Below are 24,072 nucleotides of genomic sequence, written 5' to 3'. Positions count from 1 at the left end.
TGTAGAAGGGAGTTGAAGGCAGCAGAATACAAACTGCAGGTCATTGTTTCTTGTCGCCCATAAGTCACCAAGAAAGACAGAAAAAATGAAGTAGGAATAAAAAAAAATCAGTGGAAACAATACCAACACTTGGAGAACTAAGAGAAAGTGGATATCATTTTACACAAGCCAGAAAGCTTCAGTCCTCTTCCTCCTGATGGCAGCATTTGAACTGAAGATTCAACTAACCTTTATTGCTGTGACAGCTGAAGAACTTCACCACCAATTTTTCAGCTAAGCCACTAAGTCTTTGTATTTTACTTGTATTTTCAAGAAAATGGTCATAAGAATCATTTAAAATATATTATAAAGAAAAATCCAAAATAATGTATTAAGGGAGAATGCCTCAGCTATGAAAGGGCTGCTCCCTTCAGATTTTTTGTTTAGTATTCGGTGATCTAAGCACATTGACCCCATCTTGAAGTACAGTTAATGAACAGAGACTGGACTTAGAATCTGTACTGACAGCTTCTAAAGAATCCAAATGTGAGAACCTTTCTTGGCATGCAATACCACATCTGCTCTAGCCTCAGAGCAACATCATACAATCTCATACATATGAGGAACTGCTAAATAATATAGTACCCAAATCTAATTTAGTCATGATTTACTGACAGAGCTAAAATACAGGCAAGAAACTTAGACTGGCACATGAAGATTTTAGCAACTGGGATTCACTAGGTGCAGTGGTTGCCATATGTTACTTCTGCTTTTCTGTTTAAAAGGCAATCTCCAGCTGGATGGCATTTGCTGATATAGCGTGACACTGGTTCAGCATTAATTCACTGAGAAGACTGCAACCGAGAAAACCTCTAACAGCAGCGTACTGAACCACAGCTTCATCTGTGCGAACCTGTGAAGCATCAGGCAGAAGTGGCTCCAGCTGATGGCAGCAGCTTGGGTTGAACTCCAGTTCAGGTTTCCCCCGCAAATTTAAGCACCCATCTTGTAAGGAATGGCTTAAGACAACAGGTTATACTCCAAACATTCTAGTCCATTTTAAACTACACACTCTTATCCCTTGTAACATAAGTGAACAAATTGCCAACCAGCAAAAACCTGCTGTTTTGCTCCGGTTTGTGTTTTAAAGTTTGGTGCAGAAATCAAGCAAGAGCCACAATGAATAATTATCGTTTTAAATGAGAGCATTGCCATTGTCTTTTTTCATTTTTACTCTTTTCTGTTGTGACCCAGATGTAAATTATACAATAGTTATTATGAACCCCAGATACTAATTGTGCTTTTCCAGCCTGTAGAAGAGATGGGCCAACATGACCCAAGAGACCATTAATTAGCATTGTCTTGAAAAGGCTTAAGATTGGCCTGTTGGACCGCAGACACAAAGCTTGCCTAACAGAATGTATCCTTTCCCCATCCTATTTTTTTGTTGAGAAAAAGCATTCCTTGGACATTCCAGCTGTAGTTTACGAGTGAAATGGGACTTTGCTCTTGACGTGAGTGAGGTCAGAATTTAACCTTGTAACTGAATAGAAAAAAATGGAAAGGATTTTGTATGACGCAATTTTGTTTGGGGTGAAGGTTCTTCATAACAGGGACTCTGTCACACTACAAATTCCTTATTATTGCCAGCAACAAGATCTGTCTTCTAAGATGATTATTATTTTCTGAGCAGCTGCTGCCACTGTGCTGCAGTAACGTACTATGCACGGAGACTGGTCTGGCAGGATAATACAATGATTAGATTAACGTTAAAGGAAGTGAATTTCTCACTCTCAGGCCTCAGACAGAAACATAAATGACTGTCATCGAAGCTCCAGTTCAGTGAAGAACAAATGCATGCTCAGCTGGAAAATATGTATCAATCGTCCCCTTGCTTTAAAGGGATGTAAATGCCCTTCTGGCTCAAGGCAAGTTAACCTCGCCTGTATTCAGATGTGTGGTGATTAAGTAAGGGGCCAGTAAGTGATCGTTAGCGGTTTCAATAAATGCCTAATCAATTGGCATTGCATGCTACTGTAGACTGCAAAGCATAACAGGCATTTTGAAACCACAGCTGAGAAACCTTTGCCAAAATGTTCCTATAAAATGGATTCATTAAGTACAGTATTGAAACCTGCTCCTGGATCTCACCTGCACTGGAGACACTTTTCTTTACAGGCTGAGTAAGGCCCTTCTCTATCCAGTATTTATATGTGCAAGTCCTCCTTGTGTACAGAGTTGGGATTTGCCGCATGAGAGCCCAACTGGTTAAGGGCATGGTTAAGGGCCAGCATGAGATACAGTGAATGGAGCCTACAGAGTGCACACTGTTACCCAATAATTTTCAACCATAAAAAGCTGTCATGAAAAACACGAGGGTCTTTGCAATGTTGGTTCCATTATATATATATATATATATATATATGTACACATATACATTTTATTATTATTATTATTTTAACTGAAGACCTGGAAACTTCAAATTAGTAAAAATAATAATATTTTAAGGGTCTCATTTAAAATACACGACATTTTTTATTTTCATTGTTTAACGAGACAAAATGAGAATAAAAGTAAGTTATCAAAAGTGGGTGCTGGCATTCGTACTTCTCCATATTTGGCATACACAGGATGTACATGAATAGCCACACATTTCTAGTGGAAGATTATGAACAAACACACATACATATACATAGGTATATAAACATACTATACATACATACATGAGTGAATATACATATTTATGTGCATACAGTATACAGACAAGATACTATACAGGTACAGTAAGTGCAATATACTGTATAAGGCTATACAAACATCGAAAGGTTTGGGTGAAATGGCAACAACCATGAGAAGAAAGCTTGGATGGTTTGTGGCAGTGCGGATGGTGGGTTTCTTGCTGATCTGTGTTGTTTTATGCATCAGGCACACACAGTTTGAACAGAAAACGTGGTACAACACATTCCATTCATATACAGAAAAGGTAAGACAAGTGGGAGGGCATGGAGGTAACTGAAATGGGCACGAGCAGACAGGTAAGATTGTTCTACCTACAGTACAGAATGGTTGGTTCATTTACAGAGAATGCCTATATATAAACCCATGCTTTCATGAAACCATGCCATTTTTATTTCTATTTTTCCTTTAAGAATATTATAAAATTCTTCCCCTGAGTTAAACATAAACACACACAGAAAAGAAAAAAGGGAAAAAAAGGGACATTGCATGCTTCTCTTTTTGTTTTAATTAGTTTTTAAACCAAGGCACAACGTCTTTCGTAGTGGTTGTGACAGCATCTGACATAAACTTTAGTTGTTCTTGTTCTGGTTTGGTATCATTCCTAATGTGACTAAGCCAAAGCAAGTGTTTGCACACAAAAGGCTCAGAACAAGTTTTGAAGTGAATTTAAAAGTTTTAGAGGAGAATGAGCAAATTTATGAGAAATGCCTTAAAGAAAGATTCCCTAAAGAGGAAGGAATGCTACCAAATGAAATCCTTCATAGGCAACTCATGGATGCTTAGACTGAAATAATGTCACATAGCTACATTATACATTTAATATCAGGCTAAGTTTTAAATTGGTTTTGGTAGAACCATGTATGATGCTGTAGGAGCTGGAGAAGAACAACTTCCAGTAAATTTTTAGCTTCTTGGAGGCAGGATAGAACAGTGATCTCACCGATTCTGCTTCATAAGCTGCAAGAGGTATAGCTTAGTAACACTTGTTTTATTAAACATCATGACTTATAAGGCTTTTAATCTCTCCATCTCATGGACTTTCTAAGCTTCTTATTAGTTCTAAACTTCTGAGGACATCACATTAATTTCTTCACCCTCATGCACAACTCTGACCCTCAGAAAGGACTGTCTGAGAGGGCTGTGCTTTGGCTGCCGTCCCCATATCTGAGCCCTCTTTGTGGGGCCTGCGAGACAAGCAGCCAAAAGTCCTAAAAGAGAAGGTGTAACAGTGAGCCCCAGGGCTTCCTTTCTTCTAATCTCCTTACAACATTGCAGATCTCCTTACTTTCCCTCACAGTCTAGGATGTACAATGGGTTTGACCTGCCCACTTCCTTGTCCTCCTGCATGTTCTGAACATCTCAGCAGCTTCCAGTGGCTGTGAGGGTCAGTCACATGTGGAACAACTACACGCATTGTGCTGCTTCAGCCACTGCATCCTTCCCACACACTTTCCTGTTGAGCTAAGACTATTTCTTGAAGTACTGAATCACATTGTCCCAACTCAACATGGAGGTTAAATCTTCTTAAGACTGCTCTCTTTAAAGAAGTAAATGCCCAGATCTGAAAAACGACCAGGTAAAGATAGCATATAAACAACATGAAAGAAGTGGAAACTCCCATAAGCACAGCATTTCATTCCTTCTCCGAGTATAACTGTATTTGATAAGTAAGTTTCATCTATTTATATGAGGGAACAAACCTCTTTCTCTACTCTGCTGGCAAGCTTATAAAACCCATCCAAGCACAAGAGGTCAGTATAAGAGAATGCAATATTCTGTCTCCCACTCTCCTTTGCCAAGTTGGAGCTTGAGGGGTGAGAAAAGGTATGCAGACAAAACATAGGCCTGGTGCTAGAGACTGCAAGAACTGCACACTCTGCTTCTGTGTCCAGCACCTTCTTTCTGGAGCAGGACACTTGCTAAAGCTGCCCTGCTTCCCTCAATACGTCTCCTTTGTGTCCTACCCTAGAACTGCACATCCCAAATGGCGATGACCACTGACACCTTTGTAAAACCAGCAGCCACCTCAGAGAAGCCACTGCTGCTGTGCAACCACAGGCCCGTGTACTGTGCAGTGCCCACAGCAGTTCCATGGGTCTGTAGCAGCCCCAGGTTGGGGGGTAACATGGAGCACAGCCACCAAATCCTGCTCAGGCCTTGGGGCAGCACAGCATTCTCTTTCCCATGCTCTTCAATCAGCGCTTGGCAGAACAGAACCCAGGAATGCAGTGACCTGCTTCTGCTGCACGACCACACCAGCCAAATGCTGAGGAAAATGTTCTGGGACAGCAGCAGGGCTGTCTGCCAACAGAAGGCAGCTTTGACACATTGGCTTCTCGTGCCAATCAGTCAGGCGTGCCTGGGAGGTGAGGGATGATGGATGCAGCAATTCCATCCCCTTCAAGGTTTGCATTTCTTTTTTCTTTCTTTTTTTCTTTTTCTTTTTTTTCCTTTTTTTTCTTCTTTTTTTAATAAGAGTTCTCTCTTTGCAGTTTGTATATTTAGAAACAATCTGCGTGGCTTTGGACCCATGCACTGATTATGTAAGACCAGATTCAGGCTGCAACGCACCATAACGCGATGTGGAGCCGTCCCTACAACATTAACATTCTTGTTGCTGCTCTCATCCAACACGCTATCAGTGTATTTAGCCAGACTGACGACAGCAGAATTTTGCCTTCGTGCGCACAGAATACTCGTCCTTGCAGGGGAAGGAAAAGATAGCCTAAAATAATCCACGCGCTCCCTCTGGTGGGCACGGGGCTCTGCTGCGCCCTGTGAAAGCACCGACACAAGCTCAGAAATCCCAAGTCCCTCCGGCCCTCCGCAGGCACAGTCCTGTAGCTCGGCACGACTCGGATTTTCACCTTCGCTCAGGTCAAATCCAGCATCTCAATGGAGAAGCGGGGACACCTCACGTCTCAGCAGCGAGGGGCTGTGCCAGGGGTTCCTCTGCTCCCTGCTTTGGGTCCTCCCACACCTGCCAATCCACACAGGTGGCACTCAGTGGCTCCTCCCTCCCAAGCAGTTAAAAAACTGCCATCAAAAAACTCAGCCTGTGTCTGTATTTGACCCCTACACAGACCCCGACGACTTCTCCATGAGTGGAGAAGGACCCCTCTCTGCCAGAGGGACATTTGAGAAATAGACACCATTTGAAATGTATTTTCTAACTCAATTTACCTTGTTTTCCAGTGTAAGACATGCAAATACATTTCACTAAGTGAGTGGCTTATAAAATGGAATACATCACTGCCAAAGATACAGTGGATTTTATTCCATACATTCTTTTGCACTTTCTAATTTCACAGTAAACCAAAGCTTATCAATTCCTGACAGTCAAATACGTACCAGCCTATTCCCTTCTGCAGCTGTTTACTCTCCCATCTGTTACACTGGGCTTACAAATCCCTGGGGTAAGGACAGGATTTGTTCTACACATTGTTTACACACACAGGGACTTTATTTATGATACTTAGACAAATTTATTATAGACATGATTTATGACTCTGAGATGTGATGGTGGTAAATCCTACTGGCAGGTTTTGGATCTAGTGACTATCCCAAGCCTAATTAAAAGTGACGGTTAAACAGGAGTAATTAAGTCCCTTTAAGTAAATACCTTCACAAGCCATCATCCAAAGTAATAAATGGCGTATAGGAAGTGCAGACCAAAAACCCATGGGACTTCTGCTCACAGAGTGAGAGGCAAAGGGACTGCTCCCATATTGTGGACACATGTTCTGAATGAAGAAAAACATCAAGTAGCAAAAATGAACAACCACGATCCTGGCTCTGGGAGCACAGACACAGATCTTAGGCACCGTTCAATGGGGGACATTTGGGATGTAAACGCTGGGAGAAGAAAACGATTATCATCATTCCATGAATTGTTCTAAGTATTTTGCTACCCTACACCCAAAATGCATGGTATAGCTTCAAAGATTTTGAAAATGAGATGAAAGAAAGAGAGACAGGAGAGTCATACCAGAGTGGTAATTAGCACTGCAGCTTAATACTTCTTTTGAATAGGAATCTGGTACTGCATGGCCCCTGAGATCTTTAGCCAGCAGCCCAGGGGGGTCCTTAATTTCCCTCTGGCCCAGGGAACAGGTGTGACAGAGATTGGTTCTTTCATTGCAAAGCCCCTGCACTATTAAAACCATGAAAGCAGAATCATCTGGGGTTTGTGTTGGTTTCAGATGCTGATTCTTCAAGGACTGCATCCAGCAAGGTTTTACGGTACTGAGCAGTGGCATTTATTTATGCCATTAGCAGATGCTAACTCTCTTACTAGTGCACCCTTTTTCTTCTGTTGCCGTTTTGCTGGTATTCGGGATGAAGGTCTGAAGAACTGTCCATCTACCAGCAATTACTGTGTTTTTTTATAGACTGGAATTTAAAACAAAACAAAAGAAAAAAACCCTGCACTGATCAGACAGGGAACAGCACAGATTGTCATTTGTAGATGCTCATTTTTCAGCAGCAGAACTTATTAAATGGGGCAGTCAGGCACCTGGCCCTGCTAAGAGGCTGACAAGCGCAGGGTGTTTGCTGATTGCTTTGAACTGCGGTACAGCGGTGCTGGGAAAATTGCATCTTAAACTCGAGAATAATGGAAGAGCACGGACGTATTGTTTGTGCTTGGAGTAATAGAGAGCCCGTGTGCTTTCAGACACAATCTGCCAACTAAAGCGTGATAATGCCGAGTCATTGGGAAGTTTTTTGTCTAGGCGCCTTCAAAAATAATCACAGCCGCAATAGCAACAATTTAACCTTCTTGTATTCATTCATTTAAGGGTAAACACAATGCTTACGAAGAATACAATGGGGGAGATGAGGACGGGGGCCGCCAGGCGGCGCCATGAGCTCGCCTAGCGCCGAGCTGGGCAGGGCCGCATCCGAATCCAGGCCTAATGCACAGGCACTGTCATGCAACAAGGCTGTAAGCACTGCCTGAATAATAAACAGACAGATGCAAACCACAGAAACGTAAAAAAACAACCGTTTGTCTCCCTAAAGAGGAGAAACCTTCACAAACATCGTTCAGCTGCAGATTGGAAGCAGTCATTCTGCTTTCTGTCTCCTTCCTGATTTAATGCACGGGAAACAGAAAACTACAACAGAAAAAATCTGGTATTTTGCTGGTTCTAGCTTTTTCTCCAACACAAATTGAGACTCCTGAATGCATGGCTCTCCGTGTATTTTTATTCCTTCTGCTGACTTATTCCTTCTGATCTCAGAATGGCGTCTGGGTTTAATTTTCATCATCACTTTAAAGTTTAAATCTTCTGTCCTTGCTAAAATTGGAGATAGGTATCAGTGCACAGTCCTCCCCACAGGAAGGCACCAGGCTTTGCAGGCATGCCAGCCTTTCAGAGATGGGACAGCATGCTGCAAGGAGACAGCAGGAGAGGAACTAGAGTGCTGCCTTCACACTGAAAAGCATGGAACTAAGGGGCAGCATGAGGGGAGGCTGCATGTTTGCAGATAAATACAGAGCTTTGTGGAAACAGCCAAAAAGAGGCTGTGCTTCAGCAGGAAAGCTGTAATACTGCCATCTTACTATCAGGAGTTTTGTTATCAGAGGGTGTATTTTCTCTCAGGTTGTGGATCTCATAAACATATGTATAATTCCTTTGGGATGTGTTGTTATAACATGTACTATTCTGCTCATATGCAGCTTAATACACATGACTTTCCAACTGCTGTCTACATCTTAATGAAATAAATTACATTTTGCAAAATTCATTTGCAGCAAAGAAGTCTAGAGACAGTTACATCGGTTCCTTTTCCTTAAAATGGAATTCAGCATAGAAGTAACATAGAGATGGTTTTATGTGCATTATGAATATAGATTTGAGATGCTCTGCTGTCCAGCAGGGGGACTTCTACAGTGTATATTGCTTGAAACATTTTCCTCTTTTGTAATGAGCATGCTCGATACAAATATGTGACAGGGATTCTTGAGCCCACTCATAGCACGTAATCTTTCCTTACCCTGAGATGAAGATACAGAGAATGATAGGGGGCAGCGAAACATCACTGTATTGCAGATGTATCTATGGCTCCAATTCCTGCTTACTTTGCATGTGAACCATTATTTTTCACTACAGGTGTGCTCTGACATGCCTGAGCATTTGCCACTGCAGGGTGAAACACCTCAGCATGCCTGAGACAAAAGTGTTAGGCATGAGGCTCAGAGGTTGCAGCAATAAGGGAGATCGTTTATTTACTAAGGCATCCTGAGACTATATGATTTCTACTTTAGAAACCTCACTTAATGGTTAACTTCGACTGTACTCTGTCTCCTTGGGTAGAAACAAAAGACTGGTACTTGTTTGCACTTCAGTATAAAAGCCAAACTCAGACAGACTTCCACTGTTCCCAGTTTTATCCACACACTTCTTGATCTCTAAGATCAAGATGTAACTTTCTTTACTTTCTAGAACATTTTCCTATTCCCTGTAGCTCTCTTTCACACTCTGTGATACGTGGGATACTTCTCCACTACTTACATTCCCATCTTCAGGATACATATCTATATCAAGATACATATTTAGCATATATAACTATTTGTCACTTCCGTAGCTAAAAAATATTCTATGCTACTGCCATATTTCAGTTTTACACTCTCCAGTTGTCTTCCTTTTCTACTTAATTTCTTACGCTTTGTTCTTACGTAATTAACTTCGGTTCCAAGACAAACCTTTTTTTATCTTTCAGTTTAAATTGATTCCTTTTTTTTACTTAATTTAAGGCTATTATGCCTGGGGGCCCCAGTACAAGAAGGATGTGGAGCTTTTGGAGTGGGACCAGAGGAGGACCACTAAGATGATCAGAGGGCTGGAGCAGCTCTCCTATGAAGAAAGGTTGAGGGAACTGGGCTTGTTTAGCAAAGAGAAGGCTCTGGGGAGACCTCATTGTGGCCTTCCAGTACCTGAAGGGAGCATTTAAACAGGAGGGGGAACGGCTGTTCACAAGAGTGGGTAGTGACAGGACAAGGGGGAATGGTTTTAAACTGAGACAGGGGAGGTTTAGGTTAGAGATTAGGAGGAATTTTTGCACACAGAGGGTGGTGATGCACTGGAACAAGTTGCCCAAGGAGGTTGTGGATGCCCCATCCCTGGATGCATTCAAGGCCAGGCTGGATGTGGCTCTGGGCAGCCTCGTCTGGTGGCTGGCAACCCTGCACATAGCAGGAGGGTTGAAACTGGATGATCTTTGAGGTCCTTTTCAACCCAGGCGAAATATATATATATATATATATAAGAAAAAAAAAGAAAAAGATACACTTCCAGCAGCCATCTTTCAAAAAAACCCTTGCCATTTACCAGACATAATATAGAACAGCATGCTTCCTGTCTGCCTCTGCTTGTCTGTAACTGCTGGTGACTGCTGCACTACAGATTTCTAAATGTTCTCCAACAGAGAACAGCCAAATAACTTCTCTCTGCTTATAAGTCCTTTCTTTTTATTTATAAGTAATGTAACACCATCCATATGCCATAAATATGTTCCATAAATATTAGCTAGTTAATCCTCACAACTCCTACACCAATAAACAAACATGAATTTGAGGCATCGAGGAGTTAAATGTCCACAGTTACACAATTAGCCAGTATTTTACTGGAATTAAAATGTAGTTTTTCTCAACTTAGACCTGTCTTGAATTACCAAGCATTCTCGCTATTTACACAAATCATTCTGTAAGAGCTCAAATAAGTTAAATGTTTTGGAAAAACATTAGTTTGGGATCCTTGAAGATGTGAAAAAAGAACGATCAATCCAGTAAGCTGCCCTTTCCCAGATGTACTCCTCAATCTTGTATCCCTGTGACCATCAGCTGTGTCCATCTCAGCACAGAGGTGAATAACAGAGGGCATCCTCTTCTTTCAGAAAGACTAACTGCTGATTATGATGTAGTTAAGGAAACCAGTGTCAATATAATCAATAGCCACAGCACATGAAAACAAATACCCTGTATACCACAATCTGTCAGACTCAGAATGGGCTAACGACCTGGGCATTTCCAAACACATTTCACCCATCATAGGTTAACTGCACATTAAGATCTAGTGGGCGTATAAAGCAAACAATTGAAGCAATGTTTGTATATGCCAGAGAGATAATGAGACTTCTGTCTTTCCCCAGAATCAGGGTCAAACCACACCTTTATAAAATTATGCATTCATACTAAATGCCAACTTAATAGGTTAATATCAAGCAGTTGACAACTGGAGGGGAAGTCTTGAGGGCAGAGACAGTTTTTACCAGATCTGTGGTTTTTCATGAAGACGTGCCCATGACATACACTCATTGTTCAATTAACAAGAACACCCTCTACAGTCACTTGAAAATTCCTCTTATCATCTTTGTTCTTTTCTTCTGTATGAAGTGAGGTGGAAATTTCCTCCTCAGTTTCAGTGAACCCTGGCTGCAGCTTCTAAGAGGCTCATTATCTCTTCTATCACATCAGCTTCTGCTTTCAAGGCTTATTGTTTAGCTCTTAATATAAACTGAGAGACTAAAATGCCTTCAAAACACCCAAGGTGCCTTTGCACCGAGTAACCAGCAAATCATCATGTCTGCTGTGAGACTTGTTTTATGAAAAAAAATATATTGCTTGAGCACTGGGATACTCAACACCTTTGGAAGTACAATTACCTTAATTTCTTCCTTAGATTTAAAAAAAAAAACACCTTAGTATTTAAATGGGTTATCATTTTGAATCTCTGCTATGGATTTGGTTTTATGTAAAATATGTTTCAGGAACGTGCAGTGCATTGTGTCCAGCAGGACTCTAAACCAATACAGTTTTGACAGTCAAATAATATCAACAAATATAGATTAGGCTATGCAAATATAAGCTTCCTAACAAGTATTTTGTGCACTGGGTTGAGTAAATTGACCTTACTCTTCTGTTTTCTGCTTTGGCCAGGAGCTTCCCTTTAAGGAGCAACAATAAACTCACATAGGGAATTAATTGCAAAGTAGTCCCAAGGGAGTTTACCACTGAATTCTCATTGAAGTTCAGTAGGATTATGGGGACCAATTTCCCAAAAGCCAATCAAAAATTCACCATTTAAATAAGGGTGCTTGTGTGTGTTAGCATACATATATGTATGTGCACATATATACACATACGTTTATGTCTGTACATACGCATACCCACACTCACATACAGTGAGGAGCAGTCCCATACACGTACACACAAGTGATACGATACTGGAGTGCTTTGAGCTTGACAGAAGGTATTCACATTATATTTAAGTGAAACCTTTTCTCTCAATTACTACTCTCAGCAGTTAGTTCTGTCAAACTAATAATACAGGTCTGCGCAGTGAAATGATACAGTATCGGTATTAGCATATAAAATAAAGGTAAGTATAGGTTTCTAATGTCTTTAATTCTTTTCTGTTTTCTCTCTATTGGACAAATTTGCCAAACACTTCAATTTCTTTTTCAAGGGTCTGTGTAGCATCATTGTTTTTGATGGGGAAAAAAAAAAAAGTATATCTGTTTAAGATACAAGGATCACTTAACCCCTGGTTCAGTTTTCAGTTCCTAACAATATACAATAAATATAACTACAGCAGACTATTTAGTAGTCCTGTAAGCATTACATGGCCTCTAGCTGCCTTAACTGAACAAAACAACTTGCTGTAAGAGCAGTTTTCAGGACAGTGATAAATCACAGTGTAATACAATCATGCACTGAGCTCAAAACAAATATAAGACTGGCACAGATATTATAGTACAACTGGGAGAAGTCAAAGGTATGTACAAGTATTGACAAACATTGGTGTAAGTGCATTAGACAGGACATTTAAAAGAAATTTACACTTAAACATATATTAAATTTATCAAAGTTTGATAAATTTTAAAGACAGTAAAAAAGTACAGAAAACATGAAAAAATAAAAAATCCAGCAAATTCATACAGTACAGATTTACTACATTTATATTACAGAATGAAGACAGAAAAGGATACAAAGAATTAAGGGCAAAGAAAATTCTACTGGCCATACCCAGTGGAATTTCATTGCCAATGAGAGATGCGCACACACAAATGCACGCACACGCACAGAAAATAAAGACAAGAAAACAAAAATCATCTACTGTAACAAATGACAGACACAGAGGTGAGAAACATTTGGCATGTTGCAGCACATGAAGTCATTCCCGATTGGCTAACGATGGTACCTGGCTCGGCTGAAGATCACTGGCTTGCCTGAGCGGAGTAACGGATGGAGGAGGCACACCTGATGTGGATGCAGACCGACCTAATCTGCAACTTGCTTTAGGCTCTGGGAAAGAAAAGAAAAGCCGATGAGTGGGAAGCTGGTTACTGCTGCATTAACCAAATCATGGTGCACCCACGACTCCCTTGAAATGGAAACTCCAGCGTTGGATTCTAGTTAGTCTTGTGCACTTTGATGGATCATGAAAAGCTGAGCTTAGAAGAAGGGAGATTAGGACAAAACCTAATGTCACAAGGTTTGTTCCTTTCACTCTAGTGCCTCTGAAACCGAAGCATACATTATAGAACAGCAAACAGTCTGGAAGCATATCAAGAAGACCATGTTGCCCTCCTTTTAAGGAAATAATATATAAAAACAGTGAGGATTCGAATCCCCCCTGTGGCGCAAGTGGTAGAAGTGCCGCTCTGCTACACAGAGGCTCAAATCCCGGGGGTTGGACTCGATGATCTCTAAGATCCCTTCCAACCCGCACGAGACTGTGATACTGTGATACTATCGTAATTTAGGATTTGGAATGACACCAAAAGCTCTAGGAAATGTGATGGCAGTGACTTGAAAGACAACACAAAGTGAAAAAGCAGAGAAATCAGAACTTCAATAGTGGCAAATTCCGAACTCACTTTCCCAGAACTGAGGTGATTACAGAAGCTTTCAATTAGAAGAGAAAGTTCAATTCCAGAGAAAATCTGAACAGAATCTATATGGTTATTTCATTCTCCCTCTGTTGTACATGAAAGCAGTTCTCAGAGGGCTCCTCACTGGCCTCTAGTGCAGGTTACTTCTGTTAACATACTGACATGAGGCTGATCACGCAGCTCAGGAATCCTGGGAAGTTTGTGTCTGATCTATGCTGATACCAGTGTGCTACCCAACAGTGCTCAGCATCCCACATCTTATCTAGAAGAAACCATCTTTTTCTGAGAAAAGAGTCTGCCTGTTTCTGCTTGAGGAAAGTCATTGTCCCCATGCTTCCTGTTTATTACCGAGCACACAAATCCTTGCAACCATGGCTTTTGGCTCAGACGAATGTGTTCACTCTCTCCATGTTTATAAGCCTTCCTCCTAACCCTGAGCCTGTCTTTCCTATTTAGTGGGTAATACTGAGACCAAGGACACTCACACTCAGCAGATGTACTTTGTACAATCATGGACTTTCAATTTTTAGCTGAAATAATAGTGCTTTAACATGAATAACAAGTAGCTATAATACCATGCCTCCTCACAATGGGTTGAAAGAATTTCTCTTATTCAGCCTCACGTTTTCAAGAAGAAAGAAAAGATTTATGCCTTCTGCAATCCAGGTTTGCCTTTGAAGACCATCTTTTGCTTCTGTCTCCCTGAAATATATTTTTTCATGCCACATCTAAACTGCTGCTTTGTCTCTGTGTGTTTTGTCTTAATATTTCTCTCCTGTGTGGATCTGTAGCCAGTGGTTGGGCCAGTGTTGATAAGGAATAAAACTATCCACGACTAATGTGTCTTTAAGGTCACTTGGTGAATCTTGGAAACTCGAGGACAGCTGACATGTCATGCCACCTACCAGCAGTCTGATGAAATTTGTCCTTCCAGTCTCTCTGATGCTTTTTCATTGTTGTCTTAAATGCTTATTTTTATAGGGATTCAGAATTCAGTAGAGTGTGGAGAAGAGCTATCCACTTAAGCTGAAGCACTTAGACCAGTGAAAGCATCTGTACGGGTGAATATTCATCAACTAAATATTAATACGTTGGTTAACATCCAGCTGGCTGAGCAGCAAAATATTTATGCTGTTTGACGAATGCATTATTCAATTCACTCATCCCTAGTCAGTCTGTAAACATACCACGAGTCAACACGGCAATAAGCACAAGGAAAGGAGCAGAAAGATCTGCCCCATAACCTTATATTTGTTCAGCTTTCACACCGTCTGTGTGCCAGATAGCTGTTTCTTTCAGTAATATAAAAATAATAATGGGTCTCTCTTCCCTCCCGGAATTTTTCTGGGGTTTCAGAGTGAGTGAGAAGAGGGATTTTTTAGTCATTATTCCCCCACTGCTGAGCAGGGGCTCCGTTTTTGCTGTGACAAGCAAAATCAGACACTCAACGTGTCCAAAACTCCAAGGCACTGTCTGCCATTGCTTCTGAGTTGTTTTCTTTACTTTTGAAAAGCAGAGAAAAGAGTCATAATTTCCCATTTGGATATATGTTCAACAGCAAAAGATCACCATTTCCTTGCCAAAGAGATTCCTTTTATCTGGGATCAAAGAAACAAAAGCTATCACACGCAGATGAAGGATTACTTCCTTTGTCTCCCTGTAATATATTTTACAGTATTAAGGAAACTATTGCAATTTCCATGGTGATCCTCATCAACAGCAGTTTCAGAGACTGTTCTATCCAGATGCATATATTTTTCAGTTCAAGAAGTTAGGTTATGCAGTGAAAGGGAAATGGTTCCTTTAATAGCCATTCCACTGGTCTCTCTGGGAATATTTTTAGACCAAATACTTTATTCTACTCTAATTAGTGCTCCAAGTAACCTCTTCACACAGCACAGTGCTGTGGAAGAAAAACCAACCTTAAGCACTGTTTATCACTAGCAGTGATGCCCAACTCTGTTTTGCATTCTGAAGCAAGTTATTTTTCAACTGGACATTATCGTACTGGAGTTAACTGGATGTTGAATACAATGCTCACTTCAAATTACTTCTGCTTTGGGCGGACTGAAAAACAAAAGAGATTTTCTTAAGTAATTTTGTCCACTGTCTGGTCACATTCAGTATCTTCAGCTCTTGGTTTGTGTTTTAAATGGCCAGTTCAGCTTGTCTGCAAGATCTGCATGTCAATTCAGATCCTGATTCTGGAATGAAAAAGAGTTTTAATATTTCCTGCTGAGAACGCTGAAGGAGGAACAATTCTGCCAACAAATCTCAGACATGGTTTCTAGCATTTGGTTTGTGTTTATACCATGTGGACGATATTCAGACAGCTCACTATTAACATCTGAAATGAACAGTCTTGAGAACATGTGAGAAGTTCCTCCTGTGACTGCAGTACACAGTGTGGAGCAGGGCACAGTTCTATCAGTCAGACTGGTGAGCACACAGGGAAGGCTCTGTAGATGTCTGTCCTCCAAGTTGGACCCAGGCTCCATGACAGGCCTAGCTAAAACACCTCTGGTTCCACACTGCTAAATCTGATGTGGCACCTCAGCTCTGTGCTGCAATTCATTGTGAGAATGTATCCTCTAGTTATAAAGCAAAACTGCCCCTAAGAGTTCCAGAGACTCCACTCTGCATCCACAACTAGGGGGCTTTCGCCATTGCTGTAAAGCCACTCATATGCTGACAAGGGCTAGCAGCCTACTGCCAAGGTAGGGAATTTATGGGCATATGTCTAAGTGCTTTACTGGACTTGAGCCAGAGGATGCAGTGCACTTTAGCAACCATTAAAGATGCTTGTTGCAATCAGTGGTCAGCACAAAGACTGAATTCAGCAGATTATTCCGCCCAGCTACCTAACTGCTCTGTAGATTTTATTTAGTTTATTCACAGAAGTGTTCATAAGATTCAGTTGCTGTATTTTACTGACGAAACTCCTGTGGTATTATTTTGCACAGCTCCAAATGACAGTTCCCTCAGATGGTGCCATTTTACGAAAAGCACACTGCTCACAAAGAGCCTGAACCAGGAGCTGATGCAGCACGATGCTTGTAGTGGGTGGCTGGTCAGCTGTGTGTCAGTCTCTGGTCATGTCCCCTGCTATGTCACCCACAGCAGCTATGAGACTCCCAGCAATCCCAGTGGTAGGGAATGAACCAGTGTGGCCAGTTGCACTGGGAACAGCATTACTGGACTCTCAGGTTTGAAGCTGGGTCCTGACAAGGCCGGCAAGATGATGAGCGAGCAGACAGCTCCCAAAGGACAACATTAAGGCGGAACATTTTAGGAGGAAATACCTAACACAGAAATATGAACTTTCTAGCCACAAATACAACTGCCTTCAGATTGTGTACTTAATTCTTTAAGAACTCACATAAATGACCTGTTTTCCAAAACCTCAACAAAATGCTGTCATCTCAGCTATAGCTGCAGAAGCTTGGTTGCTTGCATTTGGGGCAGAGAGAGTTGTTGGATTTCACTCAACAAAGCAGAATGCTGAGAAGGGACAAGATTTTATGGAAATATTTTCTATCAGTTTTATACTGATGTGTTACGGCTTTCTATATTCTCCAGAAATACAACAGCTCTGCACAATTTTTATTTTTGGATCTTAACGGGCAGAGTTCTTTTATCCATCCAAGGAAGACTTCATTCTGCCTATCCTAATCTTAATTCAAAAAAATACTCTGGCTGTCACTTGCATTGGAGAAGCTTCTTATCCTGTCACAGTCTCTTCTTTGCACATGAAAAGAGAAATATTGCTTATTTGCTACAGCTGCCAAGAAGCACGTTTTGAATTAAACAAGGCGATGTGACAGGCTGAGAGTAATAACATGCAAAAAAATAAAAAAATGGTAAAAAAGAAGAAGAAAAAGAAAACATGAATATTGGAAAAATAAATCCTGTTATCATCATAGCGGCCTGGCTGCGTTGGTCTCCTAAAAAAGGAGAGTAAGCTGAAATATAACTTGAAATTATGAAACCTTAGAAGTGGAATAAACTATATATTATTCTTTCACTTACAGAAAATATTCAGGGCTTCATCTGAGGGAGCCGCTCCGTGCTGGAATAGCACAGCAGCACGACAAACTGAGCAGTTCTCACAAAGGAAGCACCCATGCAACTCAGTGTTGCCAGGTACCAAGAGGCCAAAAGCTTACCAGTACTCAAAAGTAAACAAGAAGAGAAAAAACACCTCTGCATTAGATGGGGTATGTTTTAAATTAGGATTTCTTCTGAACCATCATGTTTCAGGTCCATGTCAACAGCTGAGGCAGTGAGCTAAAGAATAAACACTGGCAGCAGTGCTCTTCTCTTTAGCAATTCTTTCTGTTTCTCTCTGAAGCTTCTGGCACTGGTAGCCATCAGTTGTAGGGCCCAGGACCAAAAGGACAATTTGGCAACCGCATTGTTCCACATGGCTGTAATGCTGCAGCTGCAGAGAGCAGTGTGTGTGTCTGCAGTCAGGCTGTGTGAGGGGGTGGAGCAGCACATTAGAGATCACACACCTGGCTACCTGGCCCATAGCACAGTAGCTTGGTCCTCTCAGTGTACAGTGCCCAGTACCGCTCCAGGCACTGCCTGGGGACAGCCTGTGTGCTGAGAGAACATGGACAACCAGTGTAAGTGCTGAAAGTATCATATACTGGCCTGGACTCACTGGGTTGGCTACCCAGTAGTGTAAACCTCTAACATCACCTCTATTTGCCTTAGCTTGGAGAATCTTTGAGGACTTAGTAACCCTGATATTACCTTAGAAGAACAATCAGAGTTTGGTGGGAGTGCTGAGTCTTCTTTGAGTAAAGTAGCTCTATCAAGTATGAACTGATGCTGTGCCACTACTGCCTTCTTGTATCAATGAATGTGACTTGCATCTCTGGCTTTGCAAGCATCTCTTAATTCCCTAGCAGCTTGAACTTTTCATTACCTCTGCAAATCCACCACAATACTAACCATTAATTCCAATGAACAGCAGATATTTACTTTCTTCATGATCATCTGCAACGTTTGCAGCTTGAATACAAAATGGGTTGGCTGAGTGACAAGCTAATAGTGATTCAAAAACAGTGCAGAACTGAATAGCCTCTGAGATACAAGAGGCAGTGTAGTGCCTGTCTTCAGCAGAAGGTGGCAATGCAAAATACTGCTTCATAGTTGCAGTTAGGAAAAAAAGAGGCAACATTCCAGAAAATACTCTTCAAAGCTCCTGGAGTGAAGTTATCACAACCTTCTGTTTCACAAATCTCATTTGGCTGTTTGCTAGAATTACAATGACTTTCTTAAAGGGCAGAATGCCCCAAAGCACTTACACTGCTTTCCCTAAGGAACAATAGGATGACACAAAACAAAAATTTCCCTTTACAAACTGTGGGGCAGATGAGAGAACATTTAGTCATTAGGTTCAGAGATACCCTTCTGCTTTTGACAGGCTGTGCTCACTCAAACAGATTGATCAACATTTCAAGATCTTGTTTGAAGGTGGCTTATTTCCCCTCAGACTTTACCAGCAGGTGCAGAGAATCCTCAAAAAAAAATCAGGTACTTACTTAACTCTCTCCAGTTCCTGAGCTGAGTGGCCTATTGAACACACATGAAAAGTCCTTTCAGATCGTTTCTGTTTTACCACAGAGCAATTCAACCTCATTTTCTTTATTTCAGCAGTGCCTAATAAGTGCCTGGACCAGTGCAAACTAGGAGGTAGGCAGGACACTGTGGTACTGTGGTCTTTAAAGGACAACCTTTTCTTCTTGTATCAATCCTGCTGGAACAAGAACAGTGATTGATGATGACTATACTGGGGATCACCCTGATTTTATTTGATCTTGTGGTGAATCTAAGTTCCAAATTCCTAGCACAGCTGAAATCAGGACACACAGAATCACTTTCTCATTGATTCCAGAAAGTATTTGTATCCATACAGGTGTATTGTATATCTTTTCTTGCATTCTGTTGCACTTCTCATTTAATTGCAAGGAAAGAACTGTCATAGTTCATGTATAAGTTCAATGATGAGAACTGCATAGAGCATTTTGAATGCAGTGCCCCACCGATTAAAGGTAAAACCATGTTGCTCAGGCAACAGCTAGAGATACAGGGGAAAAATATTCATGGCAGATGAGAGACGATATTCATCAAATGAAATGTCAGAAAAACTGCGGGGAAGAGAAGATCGTGATCAGCTCAAATTTTCTTCATAAAAAGGAGTCAAAATTCAGCCAAGGAATATTTTTATATTTCTTACCACGAGGCTTTGAAAGTCTTAGTTATGCAGGAGAAAGTCACAGTAAACTGTATCAAGGCATGATTCAACAACTATTACAGTCTGCAGATGCCAAATCAAGATCGAGGCCAAAATGTTTTGTCTGCTTTTGGAGATCAACCAAGTCTTTAAAATAAAACTTATATTGAAAGGCTGAGCAGAAGTGCTGTATTTTGCTAAGAACTCACTCTTTAATTTTCATTTCCCTTCTGTTCTGCTCTGTACTGTCATCCAGCAGAACAGAAAAGACTGCTACACGCCTTTAGTTTAGTTATGAGATGTCCTGATGTGGTACCTGTAAACCCAGTCTTTTACCTGTTTCAGTACCGATGATCCTGTAATACACTGGGAAAGGAATTCTGAAGAAAAATATTAGCTAAGCTGGAAAACTTCTAGCTACCAGAATGCTTTACGAGAGCAGACAAGTAAACAAGAGAAAATAACCTGTGCTGGAGTCATGAGATTTACAGAAAAGATCTTTTTGCTCCCGCAGGCGGGACTATTTGAGGGGCATACTGCAGCAAGAAAAGCTGGACCACACAGCTGCTGCAAATGCTACTTCACATCAGTAATAGCTGCTCAAGTTACCTACTGAGTTTCTGGTGTAATTTCCAGCAAGGAAGGGAAAATGTAAGTTCTATTATCTCACAGGGAAGCAATGCCCTCGTTGAGGGCTGGGTACCTCTGCTATCAGCAATGTAAAGACTGATGTCTGACACTGCAAGCCCAGAAGACCACTCTTGAAGGAACAATTTATTGTCTGAATAGTTCCTTCATGGCCTTATTTTTACTGAAGCCACAAAGCTCTTGTAGGACATATGACAAGTGTTTCTAAAGTGGGTATTTTTCATAGCCCAAGCAATAAGCAATAAAGCTATTATTCTAAGTGAACTGTCAAATCTCAAAAAGTGATATCCAAGAGCTATTTAGATGTACATTCATTTAGCAGTTGTGTTTGTCTTAGTCAATTTGTAGAACAGGATGCGTTATTTTCCACAGCTTAAGGCAATTCACTGTTTTATATATATGAAATACGATTGATCAAGTGGATAGATATGAATTTGAGACTTCTGAAAGCCACTGTCACTTTTCTAGACATTTATGAATAGGCATAAAGAAAAGGCTGCTGTGTCCACTCACTTAGCATATCAAGATAGCCATGTTTCCGTAAGGTATGTTTTCGTTACTCCAAGTAGCATCTCAATTTATGAACTCTCTGAGTTGTCACCTGGGGAGTGAGAAGGATTTTTTGCCACAGAGTCCCTCTTCAATGTCAAACATACTTTTTTACTTCTTTTAAAACAGATGAATGGCAAACGTACTTGTTTATATTTCCTGCCACCATCCCAAACCTGTTCCAGTAGAGTGCACAAGCAGGCAGTGCAATACTTATTACAGTAGCAGCTAATGGGCATATTCTAGAAGACATTTGGAAATCTGTACAATCCAGATGCTTACTTACCTCTCTAGAGATCCCTCAGCTCATAAGGAGATTCATGAGACCTTCCCTGCTTTGCTGTTTGACATACCTGAGCTGTTGCTTCCGGCCAACATGGTTGGACTGACAGAGGATCTCCCCAGCCTGCTGGAGACCATGGGTGGGCCCGGCGTTCCATCCCATTCCTGAGCTTTCCCTGGCTCCCTGGAAGAAGCTGTCCCATGATGGCCTCCTCTCTCTTTGTTTTCCAGCTTTGGTAATGGTTCAGTGCTGTGACTTCTGATCTTCAGTTCATCTAGCGGTTCTGCAAGAATACATACACGCCCATTTCATTACAGAGTTCCTGCTATTTTCCCATACTATATAGCAATCCTTTTTTCAATATTACAATTACAATTAACCAACTATAAATCTTTTAGGGGCAGTTTATATCACTGCCAAAAATCTATAGTTAATGTTGGTTTCAACACACTTTTTAATTAAAATAATACACAGTGTAGGAGATGAGTAAAATGTGGCTTTCCTCTTAGTACTTTAAATGCCAGGAAAATATTTCTGAAAGTGATATCTTATCAAACCACGATTTTATTAACAATTTTGGACAACAATTCAATTCTTCTCAGACGTCATTTCTTAGGGAACAAGTTCTTCTCCATGCACCTTCTAAGGAAGTTGTCTCCTAAGGCAATATTGCACAAGCAACATATCTGTACTCCTCCATAAGCACTAGTACAAAGCACACAATCCACAAAACTGCCCAGTGCTAATATTTCAGGTGTGCTCAACACTGTAACCTAGGGAATAAATTTCACTTGGTTGAAAAACCCTTGAAGTCATAAAACAACTTTCTGCTTGAAACACCGTGAGTCAACATAAGGAGAAGAAATTCAAAAAAACAATGTGTTGCTTTCTCAAGTGAAGCAGTGCTGTCTGCTTTCTTCATGGCTGGTGGTTCTCTGTTTCTTTCTTGAGACCCTTATTTCTTTTCTTGCAGGTTGAGCAATGCAATGGATAAACAATTAATTCCTGATCACTTCCATCTGTAGTGGTGAAAAACTCACACAAAAAACTACATACAGAAGAAACATTAGATCACTAAGTCATAACAGTTAAATATTGTGTTAGTTACTGAAAGTGCTTCACTGTTCAATTCCTTAAACATTGGTATGAGTTGGGGGTTTTATATTTCATATTTAAACCCAAAGGCATCGTTACACAATACAGTTCTAGTCATTCAGATTTATAAATCTAACCCTTGATGTACCTTCATTTCAGCATGTATCCACAGTCTTGAAATTTACCATTGATACAGATAGGAAATATTCTCTTGAGCCTCATCTCAAAATCTTTTTGGGGCTACAGAAGGCATTCTAAGACTGGGGAAAGCCAAGTGGAGGGAAAATGCCAGAGCCATTCACAAGCAAGAGGTGACAACAGCCCCCATGAGATACAGGCATCTCCTGAATTGGACTGGGTGTGCAGCACTGCCAGAGATGCAGTAGCAAAGCTTGCCTCAGTAACTCCTTCCTCTCCTGATCAACCCCCTGGCCAGAAGAAGCTGAGACTATCCAACAGGAACTGTCACTCAGATGGTACAGCCCCAGAAAAACGAGCTATGTTCCTCCCCACTCTATGTACCCTTGCTACAGGAAACAGTGGTAGAGGCAATATTTGCTATCTATAGGGGATGACAGAGACCTCACCTATGAACAAAATCAACACAGTCTCCTTTACTGACATTGAGTATTTTGTCATTCCAGTCTGAGGATGCACTTGTTGATGAGCAACAACAGTCATTCTGGAGTTTTCTCAAGGAAATACTGGAAGAAAAAATTCTAACTCTATACAGTGCAATAAGTAATTGTTAATACATTTAATTAGTTACTTACAGTTAGAACTGAAAATTTGTGATATCACAACCTCCAAGATGTTTTTTAATTACTCACAGCAGTAACATTCCATCAGGAAACTGAAAAATGATCTCAGTTTAGCAAGTCCCACAAGCAGCACTCAGTGACATCTAATGTGAAAAAGACCTTCAAAAATCAAATCACGTCCTTGAACTTTTAGGTCACTTACCTACTTTAATGTATGCAAACACACAACAGAATGAAAATCCAAACTGTTTGTTTTTCCTGTTTGGTAACCCCAGCAGGGTATGAGGCTGAATAACAGTCTGTACCAATATAACATGACATCTGCCTTTCAGGGACCTTTCCTATGAGCTGTCTGTAACACAGCTCTGTGACAGTATACAGGGACTTGCTAACACAAAGAGTTTTGCAATGAAATGCTCGACCCAAATTATAACCAGACTTGAACTGTTCCAGTTACTAACAAAAAGGCTCTCGTATTGTTACTGAACCTTTATCTACCAAAAATAGTGATGTACTTTTTCATATAAAAGCCATATGAATTTCTGATTTTTTTTTCCTTTTTATCAATAAAACACACTTTTCTTCGCTACCATGCATGTGGGAAAAGGAAACATCAGAACTAAATTTCTGAATATTCTGGAACTGCACACAGCCATCTCCACACCAATACAGGACTCCATCAAACCTGCAACTCCTACCATCCAACAAAACTAAGAGAAAGCCAAAAGGATAGAAAAAGCTTTAAAAAATACTGAATCTGGCCTTAAACAAATCCATTAGCTCAGCACATCATACAACTGAATTAGTTTACTATGTCACCTAGCTGCTACTGGGAACGCTGTGATTACCTCAGTGCAAACCTTCCCTGTGTGCCT

At 40.8% G+C, this 24,072-nt stretch overlaps 1 protein-coding gene across 4 annotated transcripts in view; it reads right to left on the bottom strand.

Moving 5' to 3' along the window:
* Window positions 1-24,072, bottom strand: part of NYAP2 (neuronal tyrosine-phosphorylated phosphoinositide-3-kinase adaptor 2) — a 130,245-nt gene that overhangs the window by 12,024 nt on the left and 94,149 nt on the right. For all 4 annotated transcript variants that reach the window (XM_015871427.2, XM_015871429.2, XM_015871426.2 and 1 more), the window contains 2 exons: window positions 21,412-21,624; window positions 12,924-13,027 (listed from right to left, as the gene is read on the bottom strand). In XM_015871427.2, coding sequence (XP_015726913.1) covers window positions 12,924-13,027; window positions 21,412-21,624 — 317 coding nt within the window. The remainder of the gene's footprint in view (window positions 1-12,923; window positions 13,028-21,411; window positions 21,625-24,072) is intronic.

This window comes from Coturnix japonica, chromosome 9, assembly GCF_001577835.2.
Source record: "Coturnix japonica isolate 7356 chromosome 9, Coturnix japonica 2.1, whole genome shotgun sequence".
Classification (NCBI taxonomy): domain Eukaryota; kingdom Metazoa; phylum Chordata; class Aves; order Galliformes; family Phasianidae; genus Coturnix; species Coturnix japonica.
The sequence above is the reverse complement of the archived record's forward strand: the minus strand, read 5'-3'. Positions and strand labels throughout refer to the sequence as shown.